Raw genomic sequence first — 20,446 nt, 5'->3', positions numbered from 1 at the left:
CCTCAGAGGTAGTTGCACATCAGTGGGAAAAAAAATATCTGCAGGTAATTGGCTGAACAATTTGGGATTGGGAGGCACCACATTCTTCTCTACAAATAGCCATTGTTGATTGACTGATTGATTAATTGATTGGAGTAAAGATGCCATTACATGAAGTTAAATAGAGAAGTAGATATCACTGCCTCTAGAAAGCCCAGGTAGAAAAAGAATATAGGAATGAACCTGTTTGGTTATATGAGAAGATCAGCTGTTTTGGTCCATTACCCATTATACTGAATATAGTCCTCTCATACCATTGTATGGGTGGAGTCACTGAACAGTTTCGATTAAAGATGATCATGGGTGGTCATTTTAACTACCCTGCCCCTACAAGACCACACTTAAGTTTTAGTAAAATCTTTAATTAAAAAAACCTTAAAGATGGAGCAGCATTGCTAAGAGGAGTGTATATCGTTTAACATCCCTCTCTGCCACGATGCACATGTGCACCCCCACTCTGACACACATTTCACTTGACATTGGTGATCACCCAATTTCCTTTGGAAATTGGTTCTACTCTTGGCTTCCTTAGCATTGTGTTCATGCTATTTCCTTACCTTGTTTCTCCTTTTCTCTTTTCTTCTTCTCCTTTCTGTGAGTCTTCCAAAAATTCAGTTCTAGGCTCTCTCGTTCTCTCCCTGTAACATTAACTGCTCACATGGTTTTAGCTCTACCTACCACCTGTATGCAGATGGCTCTCAAATCCCTATCACCCTCCTTGATCTCTTCCCTGCTTCCACTCCCAAAACTCCAGCTGCCTGTAGGACAGCAGCACCAGGAAATTTATCATACCCACACCTGACTTTTGAAATGTTTTTATGTGAATTGACAGTTGTCTTCCCCAAATGGACCTGTCCCCTAATGTTCTCATTGCTGCCAACACCACTCTCCATTCCAGATTTCCCATTTGCTTTCAACCTTAAAATCTCATAGTTAGAAGTAACCTCAGAGGCCACCTAGTTTAGCATGTACCTGAATAAGAATCTTTCCTATGATATATCCAATAAGAGATATCCAACCTTTGCTTGAAGACCTCTAGTGAGGGGAAGTGCACATCCCTGCAGGGCAGCCCATTCTATTTTTGTGTCACTCCAGTGGTTTATTGTCCTTTGCATGCTACTTTATCCTTCTTTATCCTACTTCCAGTTCATCATCAAGTCTAAGTAATAGTCTATATAGGTACTCAGATCTAGCCCATTCTTTCTCTTTCCACAGCCATAACCATAGTCTAGGCTCCCTTAATTATGTGCCTGGATGACTACAATAAACTCATGAATGATTATAGTTTGGTCACCAAGGAATCAATCTCTTTGTGACTTAGTTTTCTCATCTGAAAAATGGGGAAGATAATAAGTTCATATCTAGTAGTACTGAAAGATTTTCATGGGGTTGTTGTGATGGTTATTTCACGTTAGTGTAGAGAAATAGTGTCTTATATTTCTTTCCTGATTCCCCCAAGGCATCTGGTAAAGGGTTCTGCCCAAAGTAGAAGCTCTATAGTGCCATTTGAGTGATCGATTCACATAGTAGAAACATATGGTGTAGTGTATGTGCTTCTCCCTCAGTAACCCACCATCTGTAGCTGGAGACAGTGAAGCTATAGAAATAGAGCTATTCCTAAAGCATTTTCAACTGCAGAATGACCAGTAGTTGGTGACTCTAGTTTCATAGCTAGCTTTCTTCTAAAAAACAAGCCCTCAGACAGACCTGCTTCCTGTCCCAGACTGCCTAGACAGTACAGTGCAGTTCAGCAAGTTTAGAGAAGATACAGTCCCTGCCTTCATGAATCTTACAGTCTAGTAGGAGCTATTACACATCCTCAAATAACTATCCTATACAAATAATAATAGCAGTTTGTATTTATATAGTACTTTAAAGTTTGCAAAGCACTTTGCACACATGCTTTCATGGCCAGAGCTTGAAGGATACTCATTTTAAAGATAAGAAAACTGAAGTTCACTCCATGAATAGATAGTAGATAGAGCACTGGACCTGGCTTCAGGAAGACCTGACTTCAAGTCTTGCCTTAGATACTTATTAGCTGTGTGATGCTGGACAAGTCATTTAGTTTCCTCATCCATAAAATGGGGTGATAACACCTACTTCCCAGGGTTAATTTAGATAATATTTGTCATGTGCTTGGCAAACCTTAAAGCACTGCATAAATTCTAACTATTATTGTCGTTGTTGTTATAATTACCAATAATAAAAATCTGAGGTAGGATTCAAACCCAAGTTTTCCTAATTTTGTCCAGAATCTTACCAACTAATCCACGTGATGACTACACTAGAGAAATTCAGTACAAAGTACAATGTGAAATCAATTCTGACCAAGCAGAATAAAAGAAGTCCTTTTGCAGGAGGTGGTATCTGAATTGGACCTCAAAGAATGATAGCAATTAACAGGTAGAGGAGGAAAGAGCACAAAGGGAGGCAAGAGAAGCAGCGGAAACAAAGACATGGAGGCCAGAAAACTCAAGGCACACTGAGGAAGCTGGAGTGGGGCAGCAGAAAGGTGGTGTCTCTTAGAGTGAGACAGAGGATGATACAAGATAAGACTGGAAGGGGATGATGGACCCAGGTTGGGGAGTATGTTGAATGACAGGGAAAGGAAGAAACTTGATCTTGACAATATGGAGCCATGGGAGGCTTTTGAATAGAAGGCTGACATTGCCAGATTTATGCATAAAGAAAATGAGTCTGGCAGTGGTGTGATGGTTTTGCAGGGAAGAAAGCATGGAGGTGAGGAAGACCTAGTAGGTAGGAGTCTGCTGCTGAAGCCTAAGCAGATAGAGAGTAATGGGAATAACCTGTATTAGATGCTGGCACTGGGAACAGAGAGAAAGGGACAAATGTTAAGAGTTACAGTAGAGGAAAAAGAGACAGATATTGGTAACTGATAAGCAGGATATGAAAAGTACAGAGGAGAAAGAATTATGGATAACCCTGAAGTTTCAAACATGGGAGACTTGATTAATGGGATTGCCACCTATAGAGATGATGAAATGAGAAAGAGGAGTAGGATTTGCAGTAGGTCAAGGACAAGGAGATACTAAGGGCAAATTTGGACATACTGCATTGAAGGTGCCTCTGGGAATGACAGGTAGAAATGTATGATAGTTAACAAGTGTTCATGTGCCAGGCACTGTGCTTAAGTAGTTGGAAGTTAGGTCTGGAGCTTTAGAGAGAGGTCAGGGCTAGAGATAGATTTGGGGGTCATCTGGGTAGAGGTAATAGTTGAAGCCATAGCAGTGAATAAGATTGCCAAGGGAGAGAGAGTACAGAAAGAAGAAAAGAGGGCCAGGGACAGACCCTTAGGATGAGGAGCTGACAAAGGAGAAAAAGAAACCTACACAGGTAGGATGGTAACCAGAATCCCGTGGTATCTCTGAAGGCAATGGAGAAGAAAGTATTCAGAATGTGGGGGTAATGAACAGTGTTAAGTGCTACAGAGAGGTCAAGGAAGTTGAGGACTGAAAAAAGGCCACTGGTGATTAAGGTGACCTTGAAGAGAGAGCAAGTAGAGCCATGGGGGCTGAGAAGATAGTAGGTAGTAAATAAATAGAAGCATTAAGTGTTGCCTTTTTTTTTTTCCAGCAAAGAGGGGAAGATTGAGGATGCATAAGAGAGGTGATAGGTTTAGAAGAGGCAGGAGAGGATGGAATCCAGGGTGAAGAGAGAGAGAGAAGCTTTAGCAATAACTAGGGGTGCCACTTCCACTGAGATAAAAGGGAAGGTTGAGAGATGGATAGATTGTGCCAAAGTTTTCACGGGTGGTCTCAATATTCTCTCTGTAGAAAAAGGCTAAGGAATCTACTATATGTGGTAGGGAGCACCATGGCTGACTGCATGAAAAGAGATGAAAAGGTTTAGAATATTGGATTTGGGGAATAAGATAGGAAATAAAGAAGAGCAAAATAGAAGGATTGCCAGGGTGCAGTCAGGGCCCAGCTGAAGTTACATACAATAAAGCAACAGTGGAACAAAGGGAAGGCTCAGAGAACCACAGAATCTCACAGGTTAAAGGAACCTCCATAGTTATCTACTCTAATCTGTAAGTAATCTCTTCTCTGCACTAAATATCTTGTTTCTTCAACCTATACTAGTATGAGAAGGGGTCAGAGCTATAAAATTTCTTGCATTTCCATGGAGATGGCTCCCAGGTATGTAATTAACTATATAAAGATCTAAATATCAAACAATTGATCACAACTGATTGCTTAGTAATCTCTACCCTAATGTGTGTTGGGAACTAGGGAAATAAAGTGGGATTTTTTTCCAGGCCATACCACACCAATCTCATTTCTTTTTTTGATAGGGTTACTAAACTGGTAGGTCAGGGGTTGCCATATGTACAGTAAAACTAGACTTTATCAGAGCATTTGAAAAAACCTCATTATTTTTGTGGATAAAATGAAGAGATTTGGATGAGATAATGCAGTTAGGTGGATTTGAAACAGGTTGAATGGTCAGACTCAAAGTGTGCCCGAGGAGCTATGCTTGGCCCTATACTGTTTAATCAGTGACTAGGATAAAGGCTTTGATGGAGTGCTTATTCAATTTGAAGATGATACAAAATGGGGAGTGATAGCTAATGTACCCAGTGACAGAGTCAGGATCCAAAAGACCTTGACAGACTAGATCACTGGGCTGAATCAAATAAGATGAAATGTAATAGGGTTAAATAGGTCTTATGCTTGTTTTTTTTCTTTCTCTCTCTTTTTTTTTTTTGTTTTGTTTTGTTTTTTGGCTAGGCAATGGGGTTAAGTGACTTGCCCAGGATCACACAGCTATTAAGGGTCAAATGTCTGAGGCAGGATTTGAAGTCAGGTCCTCCTGACTCCAGGGCCAGATGCTCTATCCACTGTGCCACCCAGATGCCCCAAGATAGATTTTTTTAAAAAAACAACTTCACAAGTCAAAAATGGAGTAGACAGTTTATCTGAAAAAGATCTGTGCATTTCATTAGTTAAATGCAAACTCAAAATGAGTCCACATTGTGATAGGATAGCCAGATAAGATAACACAATCTTGGGTCATGCTAGTTGGATATCCAGGACTAGGGAGGAGATGGGCCCACTGTGTGTTTGGTCTTGGCCAGATCATATGGGGAGCATGTTCTGTGATTCTGGGTAGTATGTTTTAGAAAGGACATGGATAAGATAGAGTTTTCAGAGAAGAGCTAGGGCTATCAAGATGACAAAGGTCCTTGAGGTCATGCCTCAAGAGGATGGACTGAAAGAACTGGAGCATTTTAGCCAGGAGAAGAGAGGCATTAGGCAGGAGGGAGTGCTGACTGTGTTGGAAGAGGAATTAGGCTTGTTCTGCTCCAGCACGCAGAACCAGGAGCTGCAGAAAGATAGCTTTGGACCTGATGGAGAAACAAACTTCCTGACAGGAAGATCTGGTCCCGGAGTGGAGTTCGTTGCTTTAGGATGGAGATTGCCCTTCCCTAGAGGCCTTCAAGCAAACCTGGATAACCACTAGTTGGGTGTGGGGTAGCAGGCCTTCCTGGGCAGTTGAGAATGGGCTCTAGCTGCCAGTGTCTGTTTGACAGACAGCACCTGGCCTTATTGGGTTTCAGAACAGTCAGGGTAGGTGTGGACAAAGTGGGGGTCGTATTGGGGTGGAATGTAACTGTCAGTCTCTCTAGGTCAAGGTAGCAACCTGACCTAAATCTGCAGGGCTTAGTAATGCCGCAGAAAGGAATGGAAGTGTTCTGTTAGGGAGAAAGTGAGTGAGTCAGCAAACATTTAGTAAGTCCTTACTTTGTGTCAGGCATTGTGTCAAGATCTGAGGCAAAAACAATTCCACACTGAAGGAGCTCATATTCTAATGAGGGAGACAATACATAAATAATTAGGTAGTTATATGGTTTATACAGAGTCGATGCAAAGTCTTTCAGAGAGAAAGCCACTAACAGCTGTGGGGGGTGAGGGGAGGAGAGGAGGGACAGAAAAGCCTTCAGAAGAAGTTGGGATTTGAGCTGAGTCTTCGAGGAAGCTAAGAGATGGAGGGGTAAAGGGAGAGCTTTGCAGGCATGGGGGCCAGATGGTATAGAGCCACAAAGCTGGAGAAGAAATGTTGTGTGCAAAGAAGAGCCAGGAGGCCACAGTACCTGGACTATAACATTCCCTTCCATGGGGGCAAAGATGACTAGAGTGGTGGGAAGGGGTGGGGGATGAAGGACTTGAATTGCTGAAGGACTATATGTTTAGTCCTGGGAAGTAATAGGGAACCACTAGAGTTTGAGGGGTGAAGCAGTCAGACCTATGCTTTAGGAAAACTACTTTCCAGCAAGCATTGAGGGATGTGGAAATAATGGTACAGATCTGGATATTACACTTTGCACGACAGGACATGTCACATTTAGCAGCAGGACAGAGATTCCCTGCAGCAGTGAGGGCTGTGGTCATGGTGTGGAGCCCCTTCAGCTGCCTTCATCACATGCTCCCACTTCTCCCTCTGCCATCCCCCCCCCAGCTATGAAAAAAAAAAAGAACTAGCTCCTTTCACCTTCATAAAACCACAGACTGTCAGTTGGAAGGGTTCTTCCATATTGTCTTACCCTCCTGGGGCAGGAATGCCCATTCCGACCTCCCAACAGAGAGTTATCTAGTCTTTGCTTCAAAACCACGGGGGATGAGGAGCTCATTAATCCTGAGATGGCCCATGCCACTTCGGGCACCTCTAATTCTTAGAGAGTTTGTCTTTATAGCAATCCAAAATTTATTGGCTTACTTCCATCAGAAGCTCCTAGTTCTGCCCTCTGCAGCCAAGAGGAAAAGGCTCAGCATCCCTGTTCCTTATTACAGCCCTCCAAATACTTGAAGATAGTCCTCATGGCCCTTCTTCTTCCCTCACCTTAGGTTTTCTTTCTCTAAGCGGAACATGCCTTAGTTCTTTCCACTGATCTTTGTCTGGCATGGCCCTTCACCCATCCTGGTACCCCTCCTATGAACATGTCCCAATTTATCAATATCCTTTTAAAAATGCCCAGGGCTGAATACAGTACTCAAGATACCATCTGACCAGAGCAGAATGTAGTGGGATCATTATCTCCATAGGTCTTAATACTGTGTCTCTACTAATGCAGTTTTAGATTACATTAGATTTTTTTTGGCTGCCAAATCAAACTGTCCGTAGCTTTATGTCATCAGCAGATTGGATAACCATCTGATACCTGTCTTCATCCAAGTCACTGATAAAAAATGTTGCACAGCAAAGAGCCAACCAAGGACAGATCACTAAGAACGGTATGCTAGACACCTCCCCCCCAGGATGACATCAGACTCTTCAGCAAATTCTTTGGGTCCAGGAATTCAGTCAGCTCTGAATTGACCTAATTGTTCCATCATCTAGGCCCCATCTCTTTAGGCTGTCCACAGCAATAGCAGGAAAAACTTTATTAAATGCTTTGTTGAAACTTGGGTTATTTATTCCCCTAATCTGCTGGTTTAGTAACCCTGTCACAAAAGGAAGCAGAGTTAGTGTAGCATTCTTTGCTCGTTCTCATCAGTGTGGTGTTCTTTCCACTAATGCCCATCACAGCCCTTTATATCTTCTCTACTCTGTCGTTCCTGTATGTTTTTTCATACACGGAAAATCTAGAACTAGGAGCAGTTCTTTTTGTTGTTTTACTTGTTTCTCAGGGATGCTGATGTGACATCCAGCCTGTTCATCTGCTCTCCCATTCTTTTTTTTTTTTTTAAAGCAATTGGGGTTAAGTGACTTGCCCAGGGTCACACAGCTAGTAAGTGTCAAGTGTTTGATCTGAGGCCGGATTTGAACTCAGGTCCTCCTGACTTCAGGGCCGGTACTCTATCTGCTGAGCTACCTAGCTGCCCCTGCTCTCCCATTCTTATTCAGTGACTGACCTACCTTCTTTTCTCAGTGTATACACCCTCCCTGAGGTCCCTCATCCTGCTTCTTAGGCACAAGCCATCCTTAGGAACATGATTTGCCATCTTACCATGACCCCTTGAGTCACTTTATTTCTTTACAGGGATCATGGTGTCCTAGCCACAGAGCAACACAAGGAAAAGACTGGTGTTAGAGACATGGACTTTGGAAGCAATTTGGAATCTCAAATGTGATCCATCCCCAGCTCATTGTCCATCTGAATTGGCTGACTGAGATATGCATATGACTGGACTCATTTGATAAGTTGTCCATCTAGCTTCATGCCATAATCTAAGCAATGTTCATTTTTTGCCTACTTTGTTTTTCCAATGTGGATGGATGATTTTCTTTTGCATTACAGTGGATTTATCTAAGAAGGCTTTGTGGGGTTCTAGATCTTGATATGATGAGTATATTGTCATCTGTAAATAGGAGCACTTAAAAAACCTTACCATTGGTAAGGAGTCATTCTTTTTCTTATGACAGTAAAGAGAATGGGGCTGTGGAAGTTGAACAGGCCACAGCATTGTATGTATCATGAAAGAGATGCTTCTGCCATGGAGGTAGAGGGATTGCCCTATGGAAAACAAATGAATTGAGTGAAAGGTTGATGTCACTGTCACCTCTATCAGGAGCTGCAGCTTATCAGAATACTGAGATCTCAGAATACTCAAATACCAGAAATACAACTGATGTATTCAGTGTTCTCAGATTATCAGGTATACTACTAGTGTATCATTGATCAGACTTAGTGTCTTGAATGTAGGTGGAAGCTGGGTGTGGTAGTGAATCCCAAATACCAAGGACATGGAGGCTGGTGGATCTCTTGAGCTCTAGTGTTCTGAACCACAGAGGGCTATGCCAATCTAGTGTTTGCACTGCTAAGCCCCTGGGAAAGGGTTAGTACCAGGTTGGGTAAGGAGGGACAATCCAGCCCGAGTCAGAAATAGAGCTGGTCAAAGCTCTTTTGCCAATTAGTAGTGAGATAAAGGCTGTGAGTAGCCCCTGTACTTCTAGGCTGGGCAAAATAAGGATGCCCAGTCTTTAGAGACAGACAGAGACAAAAATGGAAAAAGAAAGAGACAGAGAGAAGGAGAGAGTAAGAGACAGACAGAATGAGAGAGACAGCTAGGTCAGCTCAGTGAAGTTGCTAGCAGTGGTTAGAAGCTCCAGGATCTTTCACTTCTTTTGTCTTTATTGTGGTAAGTGTGAGGTCCTTCACAAGGGTGTCTGTTGTTCTGGGGTTATAGTTTCTGCTGTTCCACAGCTTCTCAGAATGCAGTGTATGCCAGAGTCAGGGAGCTATGCCATGATGAAGCTGTTTTTAAGATCTAGCCTAGAGCTAGCTGCTTTTCTCATCATATCAGCTGAGCTTTCTCTTAAGTCCACATCCCCAAAGAAGGACTGCCCAACAGCGGGCACTGGAACATAAAAAATGTGCCACCCTAACATGTAATGTTTGGTCACAGCACAGCAACCCAGTATGCCAAGTAAGGAGAGAGCTTCAGGCATTAGTCCATTCTGCCCCCACTCAATATATGGAAAGATGAGGTTGCTCTCCTTCCTATTAGGGAGGATGGATTTTAGAGGGTATGGTACTATATCATTAGGACAAAGAGAAGGGGATGTCGTGGGATGGGGCAAAGGACAAAAGTGGCACTTCGGGAGGGTCCCCGTAGGAGATTCCCTGAGCTCCACCTGCCCTGCTGGGGCTGTGGGGAACAGCTGGACTTATTGAAGAGCTGGCTGCACTAACACTTCTGCCATGGGCTTTTGTCTAGGCCCACAGCCACCCCAGTACAGTAGAGTGAGGAAGGGCCATAACACTCCCAAGAAAAGAATATTGTGTCAAGCAGAGGCTTTTCAAGAGACATGGTCATCTGGCAACATGACCACATTGAATCTCACTGTCAGTTATACCCACTTAGTGGTTATTGACACATAATGGGGACTGAGGGGAGTCTGTTTAGCTCAGGGGAATAAAATGTCCGATCTACCCCTGTTTCCCAGCCCAGAGCACTACCCAGGCCCTCGGCCATCTAAGGATCAGCTTACCCACCACCATGGGGTCACAACCTGCCACTTGGTCCCTCCCCCATAGCCACCAATGTTTTAATTCTCAAAATTGAACTTGCAGATCAAATGTTCTGGATCCCAGATAGAGCAAACTCAGGAGCCTCTGAAAACTTTAGGGACCTGGTTCCTAAAGAGCAAGTGCTCCTGTCAGGAGTGCTAGTTGAAACAGTTCTCAGGAGTGATCCAGGAGACCAAGTCTGGCAAAAAGGGAGACATTGCAAACTATTTCACTTATAGGGAAGCTGCTTCTTCCTCTTCCTCGTGGTGCTGAGGGTCTCCTGCCTAGTGTTGCATAATATAGCTATTGTTGCACTCCTAACACTGCCAAAAGCATTGCCTGGAGCAGACATATGCTATATCCAACTATGGCCCTTGGCCAGTCCCTGAGCCAGAAAGTCTTTCAGGATATTTATAATGCTTTTTGAGGCAAAGAGGTTGCCCCACATAGGTCAATCAATTGTCATTGATCTGGTTCCTGAGACCATCAATTCCAATATCAGCTCTACTCAGGCCTGAGACCACAGGTTTGTAAGAGTTCAGAAAAAAGAGACATCAGAAAGAGGCTGGAGAAAAGGCACGCTGTATTCATCCAGTCCTTCAGCCTTCTCATCAGAGTCCCTGTTACTGTTTTTCAGGAAAAAGAGAAGGGAATTATAGCTTTGCCATATCTATATAGCCATCTGGGCCTGCCTCCCATTGATACCCAACCTGCTGGACCAACTGGCAGGGGTGGTGATAAGTCAACGAATTGAACCTACAGGGGATATGCAGTCTGAACAATATATGAGATGCCAATGAATGGAAGATGACCTTCTTGGCCTACTGTCATGACCTACATGAATATGATGTTATATGAGTCAGTTTGTGCATTTCATTGGAATTTTTCAGATTCATGATTCAGTATTTTAAAATTTCATAATAGGTATTGATATATTTTGCTTTTATATTACTTTTATTTCCAAATATCTCCCTCTCTGCTCCCTTAACTTCCTTATAACAAAAAATAATAAGAACAAGATGGAAAAAAAGAAAGCAATTCAGCAGAACTAACCAACTGGTCAGCTGAATTATACAATGTTCCACACCCATAGTCCCCTACCTCTTCAAAGAAGGGAGTGAAGCATATTTTTTCATCTCTACTTTGGGGATAAGCTTGGTCATTATAATTATCAGTGTTCATTTTAATTGTCTTTTCCATTGACATGGTTGTTGTCATTGTGTCTGTTTTCCTGATTCTGTTTACTCTGCATCAGTTCATGTAAGTCTTCCCGTGCTTCTCTGAGTTCTTCATAGTTATTGCTTCTTATGGTATGGTAATATCATTTGAGTATCATAATTTGTTCAGCCATCCCCCAAATAGTGAACATCTGCTTTGTTTCCAGTTCTTTGCTAGCAACAAACAGTACAGCTATTGAATACTTTTGTATATATGAACCTTTTTTGTCTCTGACTTCCTTGGGGATTCATCAGGAACTCAGTATTTCAAGACTTTTTGGACTAATGGTTGGTGGCCTAGCTCAGTGATAAGGATGTCCCCCTCCAGACATCTAAGCCATCCTTCATGCAACACTGTTTGTGAAGTTGGAAGAGATGGGGAAATTGGAAACCCATAGAAAGCCAATAAGGGAATCCCTAGATTACAGCTAAAACCATATCCCTCTGAAGGACCCTGGCACTGCCAAAAAACCTACAATGGTTTCTTCATTTTCCAGAAATCTCCAGCTATTTTACCCCCAGACTTCTCACTTGGACAGTTCCTCCCACTGACCTACTGAAACACCTCAAGGCTTACCACTAGATCCTGGAAAGAGAAAGTGCATACCATTATCATAACAATTAGTTTAACTCAGCTCACTTTGATACACCTGAACACCCAAGATTCGTCATAGGGACTCATCACAGAGACACAGTGGATTGACACAAAGTCTGTCCTTGAAATCAAACTGGGTCTCTCCTGTACACCAGTCCTACGTCTATTTCTCCTGCAAGCTGACTGCAATTGAAAGGAGCTAAATAGTAGGGGAAAAAAGGAGCTTTTCAAGGCACAAGTAGCCTTGAAAGCTTGGAGGCCCTGTCTGGAGGGAATGTGGCATCTCCTTATTGTCCTGACCAGAAATGTCCAGAGTACCTCCAGACTAGCTCTGTCACAACAGAGCTAATGTCAGATTCATCAGGGACAATTTAGTACTAGGTTTACCTTGATGTTCCAAGACATCACAAGTTGTGGGGCAGGGACATTGTTTGGAAAACCAGAATTTGGATGCCTGGCAGGTCAACCACTTCAATAGGCCCTCTTACAGCAAGCTTTGTAGCTACTCAGCACTGACTAGACTGATTAGAAGCAGTTGGCCAGCAGCAGATACAGTATGCCTTTTCCCACATATAGCCACCTCCCCTCTAAACTGTCATGACTCTTGAACCCAAAGGAAGACTTCTGAATTGGCTTCTTTTCACCTTCCAGAGAAGGGAATGGGCACAAAGGTAGAGACCTCTGCCGGTATGCTCAAAGCTTGACAAACGATCACCTTGGACTTTCAGTGGCCACAGACATGTCATAGTATCTGCTGGAGCCTATAAATTATAGGCCAGTGAACTTGATTTTTATTAATTGGATAATTCTATGTTCAGTCATTTAAGAGATAGCGTATATCTAGAAAAGCAGGTGATGATTACAAAGACCCAGGATAGCTTAAAAACATCATGCTGGACTAACAGTTCTTGATAGGATTTTTAAGAGGAATGCAGTAGATGTCATTTATCTAGATTTTTCAAAGTGTTTAATGAAATATCTCATACTGTTCTTCTGGCAACAAAAGAAAGATGTGTACTGGATGGTAACATATTTAGATAAATTTGAAATTAGTTGAATGCCTAGACACAGAGGATTGTCATTAATGGTTCCATGGCAGCTTTGCAGGCTGTCTCCATTGGAGTTCACCAGGGATCTGTGCTTGGCCCTGTGCTGTTTGCCATATTTATCAGTGACTTAGATAAAGGCAGAGATGGCATGCTTATCAAATTTGCAAATGAATCAAAGCTGGGAGCTATAGCTAATGCATTGGATGACTCAGTCAGGATCTCAAAAAATCCTGACTCAGCAAACTGCCTGTTTTTGTAGGACTGGAAAGCTAAGAATGTGTTTTACATTTTTAAATGCAAATTTTCAGAGCTGCATTTAAAGCCCATTGTATAAAAGTACTTATGAAAGTCATCTTGTTCACAAAAACTCAAAGTGGGAAAGGGCCTCAGAGACCATCAGGTACCCCAAATAGGAATCCCCTCTGTAGCATCCTTGACTCTCTGAACAGTGATCAACTGGCCTCAGATTGAAGACCTCCACTGCAGGAAGCTCATGTCCTAATACAGCCAGCTCCGCTTTAGGACAGCTCTAATTGTTAAAAAGTTTTTCCTTGCATCAAACCAAAGCCTGCTTCTCTGTGACTTTGATCCATTGCTTCTTGTTTTTTCCGCTTAAGACCAAACAGAACAAATCTAATCTTTTTTTACCATATGTCCTTCAGTTACTTATAGACAGGTTTCTCCTTGCAGGTTAAATATCCCTAGTTCTTTCAATGAGTGTATTGCATAGCCTTTGGTCCCATCACCATCCAGGTCACCTTATTTCTCTCAGGTTTCTGTGCATATAACCTCCTCAGCTCCTGTGGGCTCAGTTGTCTTCTTCATGCCAACTTTCTCTTAAACCCTAGTCTAGGGGCAAGGAACCTGTGGCCTTAAGGCCATGTGTGGCCTTCTAGGTCCTTAAGTGCAGCCTTTTGACCAAATCCAAATTTTGTAGAACAAATCTTTCTTCTAGGTCTACCCTATTCAAGAAGATTCTTCAGCCTGGTTAATTTTTATTTCATATTACTCCCCTCTCTTCCAATAAAACTGGTCTACTCACTCTTCCCCAAACTCTACATTCTATCTTGCATCTTTATGCCTCTCTATAGGCTTTCCTCCTTGCTCCCTCTTTAACTGTACCTCTTAGAATTCCTTGCTTCTCCCCTTAAAACTCAGCTCAGGTGCTACCTCTCACTTGAAGCCTTTCTTTATTTTCCTTGGCTGTTAGCACTCTCTTCCTTCTCAAATTAATCTATATTTACTTATCTGTCTATATGTTATAGCCCCACTCCACCCACCAGCAAGTGTTAGCTCCTTGAGGGTAGGAGGGAGTATTTGTGGTTTGTCTTTGTATCCCAGTCCCTACTGCAGTGCCTTGCATATAGAAGACACAATACATGTTCATTAAATTAAGTTATATAGAGGACTTGTAAGTTTTTCAATAATTATTTCTTTGCTTTATGTCAATTGGGCAGTTCAGATATAATGGTTCCATTATCATCCACTGATAAAAACAGACCATTTATAAAAATGATGGAAGATCTGTTCAGTTTTGTGTTTCTTGTCCTAAGTTTATCTACAAATGCCCTCAGGATAATCTGACTCTTTTCAGTCTTATTTTTTCTCATTAACTACCTTCCACTGTTTAATGAGAAAAGAGTACTGGTTATAATTTTTGATCTGCCATGACTTGCTTTTAATATATTTGTGATGATTTTTAATGACCATCACTCTTCTAAGGTGCTCTGAGCTTAACTATTTTGTAATAAAAAAAAATTTGCTAGAAATTGACATCAAGCTCAGCATCCCGTATTTTGTGGAATCTACCTTCTTCCCTTTTTTTGGAAATTGAGACATCTCTGTCCTCTATTCCTTCATTACCTCTTCCATTCTCCATGAAAGATTAGTGGTTTAGCAGTCATATCTACAAGATTTTCAGTGCCATAGAATACAGTTCTATCCAACCCAATAGCTTTAAGCTAAATGCTCTTATTATCTCATTTATCTTATATTTTAATTTCTTGCTAACCATTTTTGTTTTATTTTCTTTGATCCTCTGATCTGGAGATTATTGCCTTTAATGTTGAAAACAGAAGGAAAGTAGGAATTCAGTAATTCCACATTTCTCTCGGTTATCCGTGATCACCTTTCCAACCATAATAATCATTGAGACTATCCCTTTTTCATTTTCTTTCCATTAAATTTAAATTTGATTTTCAATTTTTGATCAACACCTGTTGTGTATAGAATATTCCTAGTGAGATGCAGAGTTTGGATGAGTCATTGTTAGGATTCTCATGGGGTTTACAGTCCAAGAAGGAAATAGGACTTGTAACCTCTGGCCCATTCCTGAAATTCTGAGCTTATACAAACTAGGTCCATTCTTGGAAGCAATTTAGTAATTACTCCTTTGGCTCAGGTCAGTTTGGTTTGTTTCTAGCTTTTCTGAAGAGACCCTTAGCTCCCATGCGTATATACATCTGGCTTCTGAGGCACAGAACATAAAAAAAGTTAATTCTATACAAGTGCTAGAAGGATTCATACCTAAACCCGTATGCAGGCCAAAAAGCCTTCCCTGCTGTAGGCCCCAGCTCCCATAAGGCACCTTCCTGTTCTGTCACTAGAGGAGTTGCCTTAGAAGGTAATCAGGATTTACTCCCACAGAATCAAAGAGTTAGGATGGACCCCAGGAGCCATTTAGTCCAATCTTTATCTGAACAAAATTCTCTCTACAATGTATCCCTTTACTTTCCCAAGCTAGATTTGAACCACTTCCTTCACTCTCCACCAGGGGAAGAAAGGACTGACTATTGCTAGGGACTCAAGCAGTCAGGCCCTCTGGTGAGCTCTGCTTTTCCCAGGGGCTTAGCTGTTCTTGATTTATAGTAATGTATAGTTGAGTCCCCCAACTAAAGCTAAGGTCTTCCCAAGGAGACTGGGTTTCCAGTTGAGATCAGGGTTGCTCGAGAGTCAGCTCTCCTCCTCAGGACCTGCACAGTCCACGTGATTCATGATACCATTGAAAGGCATGGTCCAGGTTTGTTCTTACATCCTCATCATGTCTCTTTGCCTCATTGCTCCTAGGTTTTGACCCTTCCGTTGGTTCTTGGGTTCACAATTCCCCTCAGCACTAATTTCCCCCATGTTCCCTTTCAGTGCCAGTGAATGTGAAGTTCAGCTTTGTCTTGGTCTCTTAACTCCCTTTGAGACTTGGAAACTCTGCTTGTGGCTGCACTGCACCAGCATATTGCTGTCTTCCCAGCAACTGCTGCTACTGCCATCTACTCATCTACCTCAGGAAAATGTTACAGCTCTTACAATGAGGTTGGACACATTGCCGCATTCCCGATTCTTTTGTTTTAGTCAGGACCCATCTGGTTCACGAAAGAGCCCTTCAGGTAGTTGTGAAGATTTCTGACTTGCGGGGCTCCACCAGTCCTCTCTTCCAGCCAAGCTAAGGTGACTGAATTCCATCATCCCCTTCTTACCTAATTCAGGGTGCAGGCAGTGTGCCCTCCAACAGTCATCCCTACCTGATGACTATTTGGGGATATAGGGAAAAACACTTTCCATTCACCTTTCTGATTTGTCATTCCTTTCATCCCTCCTGCTGACTAGGACTAGGCAATACAAATTTACCCAAGGCTTGGAGAAACCTCCAGAAAACCATAGAAACACTAGGGAGGGAGGGACACAGCTGGTGACTACTAGTCGAAACCTTGCTGCAGAGACAAAGGCATGTGTCCTCCTTAAAGACACAGAGACAAATATAATTCGTAATGCAGGTACAAATGATTGTAACAGTTAACATGAAGGTGGTGCTTTGAGGTTTACAAAACAATTCACTCAAGATAATGCTGCAAGGTACTTAATGGAAGTAATATTATCCCCACTTTGCAGATAAGGAGACTAAGGCTTAGAGAGACTCACCCTGGAGCCCACAGATAAAACATTTCAAAGCTAGGAGTCATCTCTTCTGTACTTTTTCCTACAACTCTGCCCACATTGTTTTTGTTACTTTTTCTTATTTTTGATGGAGGTAAGCTGATATCTGAGCTATTTTCATTTCTTTGATAATCAGTGAAGTTGAACATTTTCAAGTAATAGTTTAACATTTCCTTTTTTTGAAAATTGCTGATATAAATTTAATTCAATTCAACAAATATTTTCTGAGTGCCTACTCCACACAAGACACAAGGTGATGCAAAAAACGAATATGAAATATTTCCTGTCTTCAAGGTGTTTACATTCTACTGGGAGAACATATGCACAAATCAGTAAACAGCATATGAGAAGCAATAAAGCCCTAATGATCACATAACAGTGGATGAAAGAATCAGGATCCAAAAGAATCTTGACAGGCTGTTGACCCCAGTTGGCTGAATCTAGTAAGATGAAATTCATTAGAAATAAATGTAAAATCTTGCATCTTAATACCAAAAACTCCTAAGTACAAGATAGAAGAGATTTGGTTAGACAGCAGTTTTGAAAAGCATCGGGTAGCTTTCTTAGACCTTGAGCCCCACGTGACTTAGCAGTGTGATGAGGCAGCCAAAAATGCTAATGTACTTGGGCTCCATTGTGTAGGGCATAAGTTCCATGAATGGGTAGTTAAGGGGCCCACTATATTCTGCCCTCATAATACTCCATCCAGAGTATTGTGGGTGGCTCTGGGCACCATGATTTAAGGACATGAATAAGCTGGAAGGTGTCCAGAGGAGGGCAGGCAGGACAGTGAAGGGCCTCCAGTCTGTGCTGTATGACCTTTAGTTGAAGGAACTGGGCATGTTTAACCTGAAGGAAATCTTGGAGGGAAATAATGTTTTCAAGTATTGGAAAGGGTATCGTGTGGAGGAGGGATTCGTCTTGCTTCATTTAGCCCCAGAAGACAGAATGAGGAGTGAGAGATGGAAGCTGCACAGAGGCTAATCCAGACTAGAGGTCAGGAGAAATTTCCTAATGGGTTGAGTTGTCCAGGGTGTAAGAGGCTACTTCCACCAGTGTTGGGCTCCCCTTCCTTGGAGGTGTTTATTCAAAGACTGGATGACCACTCATCAGGTACAATATAGGAAGGATTCTTTTCCCACATGGATTAGATAGGCTAGGTCACCACTGAGGTCCCTTCCTATTCTCAGATCTTGTGATTCTGTGATTGGATGAGGCAAGAAAGGTGACATCTTCTGATGGACCTGAGACAAGTGGCTTCACCCTGAAAATTTATATCATCATAGAGATTCCACAGGTTGAGTTTCTAATCTGCTATATTTGCTCTGGAGATTTCCCCCAATCTTTTATTTTTCTTACTTTGGTTGTATTTTTAATTGCATGTTTTACTTTATTTTTATATAATCAAATACATTTGTCATAACTTTAACTTTTTCTTCCATTTGTTCAACGGTTAAGAAATTTACTTCCCTCTACTAATGAGATATTCCTTTTCTACCTTTTTTATGGTTTTTGTTTATGTTTGATTCTTTGATCCAGTTATTTCTTTTTCTCTGGGACTTCAATCCCAGGCTGCAAATATGTAGTCGTGAACATAGGCACTTTCCAGGCAGTCCCTGCCTTTCCTGAGAATGCTAGAAATCTATTTATTTTGCATTCAGAATCTTTTCTGAAATTTTGGCTCAAGGCCCTAGAATTTAAATTCACTCTTGTTTGCTATGTGCATTTGATTATAATTGACCAGTTGTGAATAACTCGAGGTACCCATACATGACCATGGCTCACTGTAGACCTCTAGCTAGGAGTCTCTTTCTGTGGAGGGGCACACACAAAGAAGGCAAGGCCCAGTGGTCATCCACTCAAGCTAACTAGATGCCTTCAGCAGCTCCAGAGGCAAGGGTGTGGAGTAGGGGCAGACCCTGCTGTGTACCAGTGCACTGTGCTAGAAATTGAGGGGGATACAAAGAAGTTTGAGAAGGTGATGACCCACCAGGACTCCTCTCATTGAGAAGATAATATACATAAGACATGTGAAAAGGCAACTAACCACACAAAGTAGTAAACACTAAGTCCCAAATGAGTGGTACACGTAATAAGCATCGTAGGGGTTCAGAGGAGGGAGATAGCACTTGCAGCTATCTCCAGACTCCAGGGCAGTCACTCGGATGATGTGAGAAGAGATGAACCTTGAAAATCAGCAGGATAGCTGATCAGCAGGCAACCTGAGGAACTCAGTATATAAATCTCAGGAAGCTATTTACAAGACTGGGAATGCTGTTGTGTCAGGGACCAGACTAGGCTCTTTGGTTCTATGGGGAAAGCAAGGGGGTATGAAATGGGGGTGGAAGTGGTGGGGGCCAGGAAGGAGGATACAATGTGAGCCAAGGCTGAGTTGAGCCAAGCTACCTAACTTGAATCTTTCTCCCCCCTAGCCTACACCCAGCTGCAGCCACACCAACTCCTTCCACAGTCCCCATCCAAGCACCTGCAACCCCAGTTTGTCATCCAGCAGCAGCAGCAGCAACAGCCACTTCTACAGCAGCAGCAGCAACAGCAGCAGTCCCAGCAGTCCCAACAGTCCCGGCCCCAATCACAGTCCCAATCCCAGCTTACCTCAGCTCTGCCAGGAGTGACCATACAACCCAGCCCTGAAGTTCATGCCATGTCACTAGGCCCAGCAATCCCTGCCCTCCCACTGCAGTATCCTGCTACCAATCAGCACAAACCTGGCAACAGCCAGCAAGGGCAGCCCTCCAGCCCGGAGGCTGGTCCCCAGAATGGACATTCTGAGGGCCCGCTCCACACCCCCCAGCGCAGGTTCCAGCACACGTCAGCTGTCATTCTCCAACTACAGCCTGCTTCACCAGCGGTGAGTTACCCAGGCCCCAAGGTCTGCCCCTCTTTTGGATAGCCACAGCTGAGGCATGTCACACCCAACTTGGCATCCTTCTTCCCAGTGTGGGATGTGATGCTGGCTGAGTGTTTTGAATCTGCCTGGGTATTTCAAGAGCGTCTTAGGTACCATTTATCCAAAGAGGGGCAGGGCAAAGAAAATAACAGATCTTCGTATATACAGCTCCTCTGGATCCACAAAATCTGGATTTCAAAATCCTTGTCAATTTCCCATCCCAAGAGCTGTGTCCCAGTGCTTGTGCTTCCATCTTCAGCAGAATGTTCAAGCATATGGTGGGAGGGATGGGGGCAACTCCTAAAGAGACCATTTCTCCCCTATTCCTTGACAGACCCAACAATGTGGTCCAGATGCCTGGAAGGAGGCAATGCCCAGGGAGAAGAGTCTTCCTGAGACCCTGCCCAGCCCAGCAGCCCAGCAACCAGCAACCCTCACTCCCCCACCTGCTGGTCCACTCCAGCCCACAAGCTCTGATGTTCAGCAGTCTCCAGCACATGGTAGGGGGAGTGGGAGGGCAGGATTCCTTGGGGAGAGGAGACAGTTTTCCTCAGCTGCTTCTTGGACATCTGACGTGGGCACCGAAGTGAGTGGGAAACTGGTAGTCACTGAAAGCACCTAGAAGCAGCAAGGAGACGAGGTGAATAGGATCTGGAGACAGGGAAAAACAGAAAGAGGTAACTGGGGGGAAAGGGGAGTGTCTAGTTAATTCAAAAGAAAGGAGGCTGAAGAAGC

General features: G+C 42.9%; 1 protein-coding gene across 2 annotated transcripts in view; it reads left to right on the top strand.

Annotated features, from left to right (window-relative positions):
• Positions 1 to 20,446, top strand: part of PHC2 (polyhomeotic homolog 2) — a 103,402-nt gene that overhangs the window by 44,931 nt on the left and 38,025 nt on the right. For both annotated transcript variants that reach the window (XM_027864370.1, XM_027864369.1), the window contains exons 8-9: positions 19,236 to 19,672; positions 20,046 to 20,211. In XM_027864370.1, coding sequence (XP_027720171.1) covers positions 19,236 to 19,672; positions 20,046 to 20,211 — 603 coding nt within the window. The remainder of the gene's footprint in view (positions 1 to 19,235; positions 19,673 to 20,045; positions 20,212 to 20,446) is intronic.

The sequence above is a fragment of the Vombatus ursinus genome, unplaced genomic scaffold (genome assembly GCF_900497805.2).
Source record: "Vombatus ursinus unplaced genomic scaffold, bare-nosed wombat genome assembly UNPS02014775.1, whole genome shotgun sequence".
Classification (NCBI taxonomy): domain Eukaryota; kingdom Metazoa; phylum Chordata; class Mammalia; order Diprotodontia; family Vombatidae; genus Vombatus; species Vombatus ursinus.
Note: the sequence above shows the minus strand (reverse complement) of the source record. Positions and strands in the feature narration are given on the sequence as shown.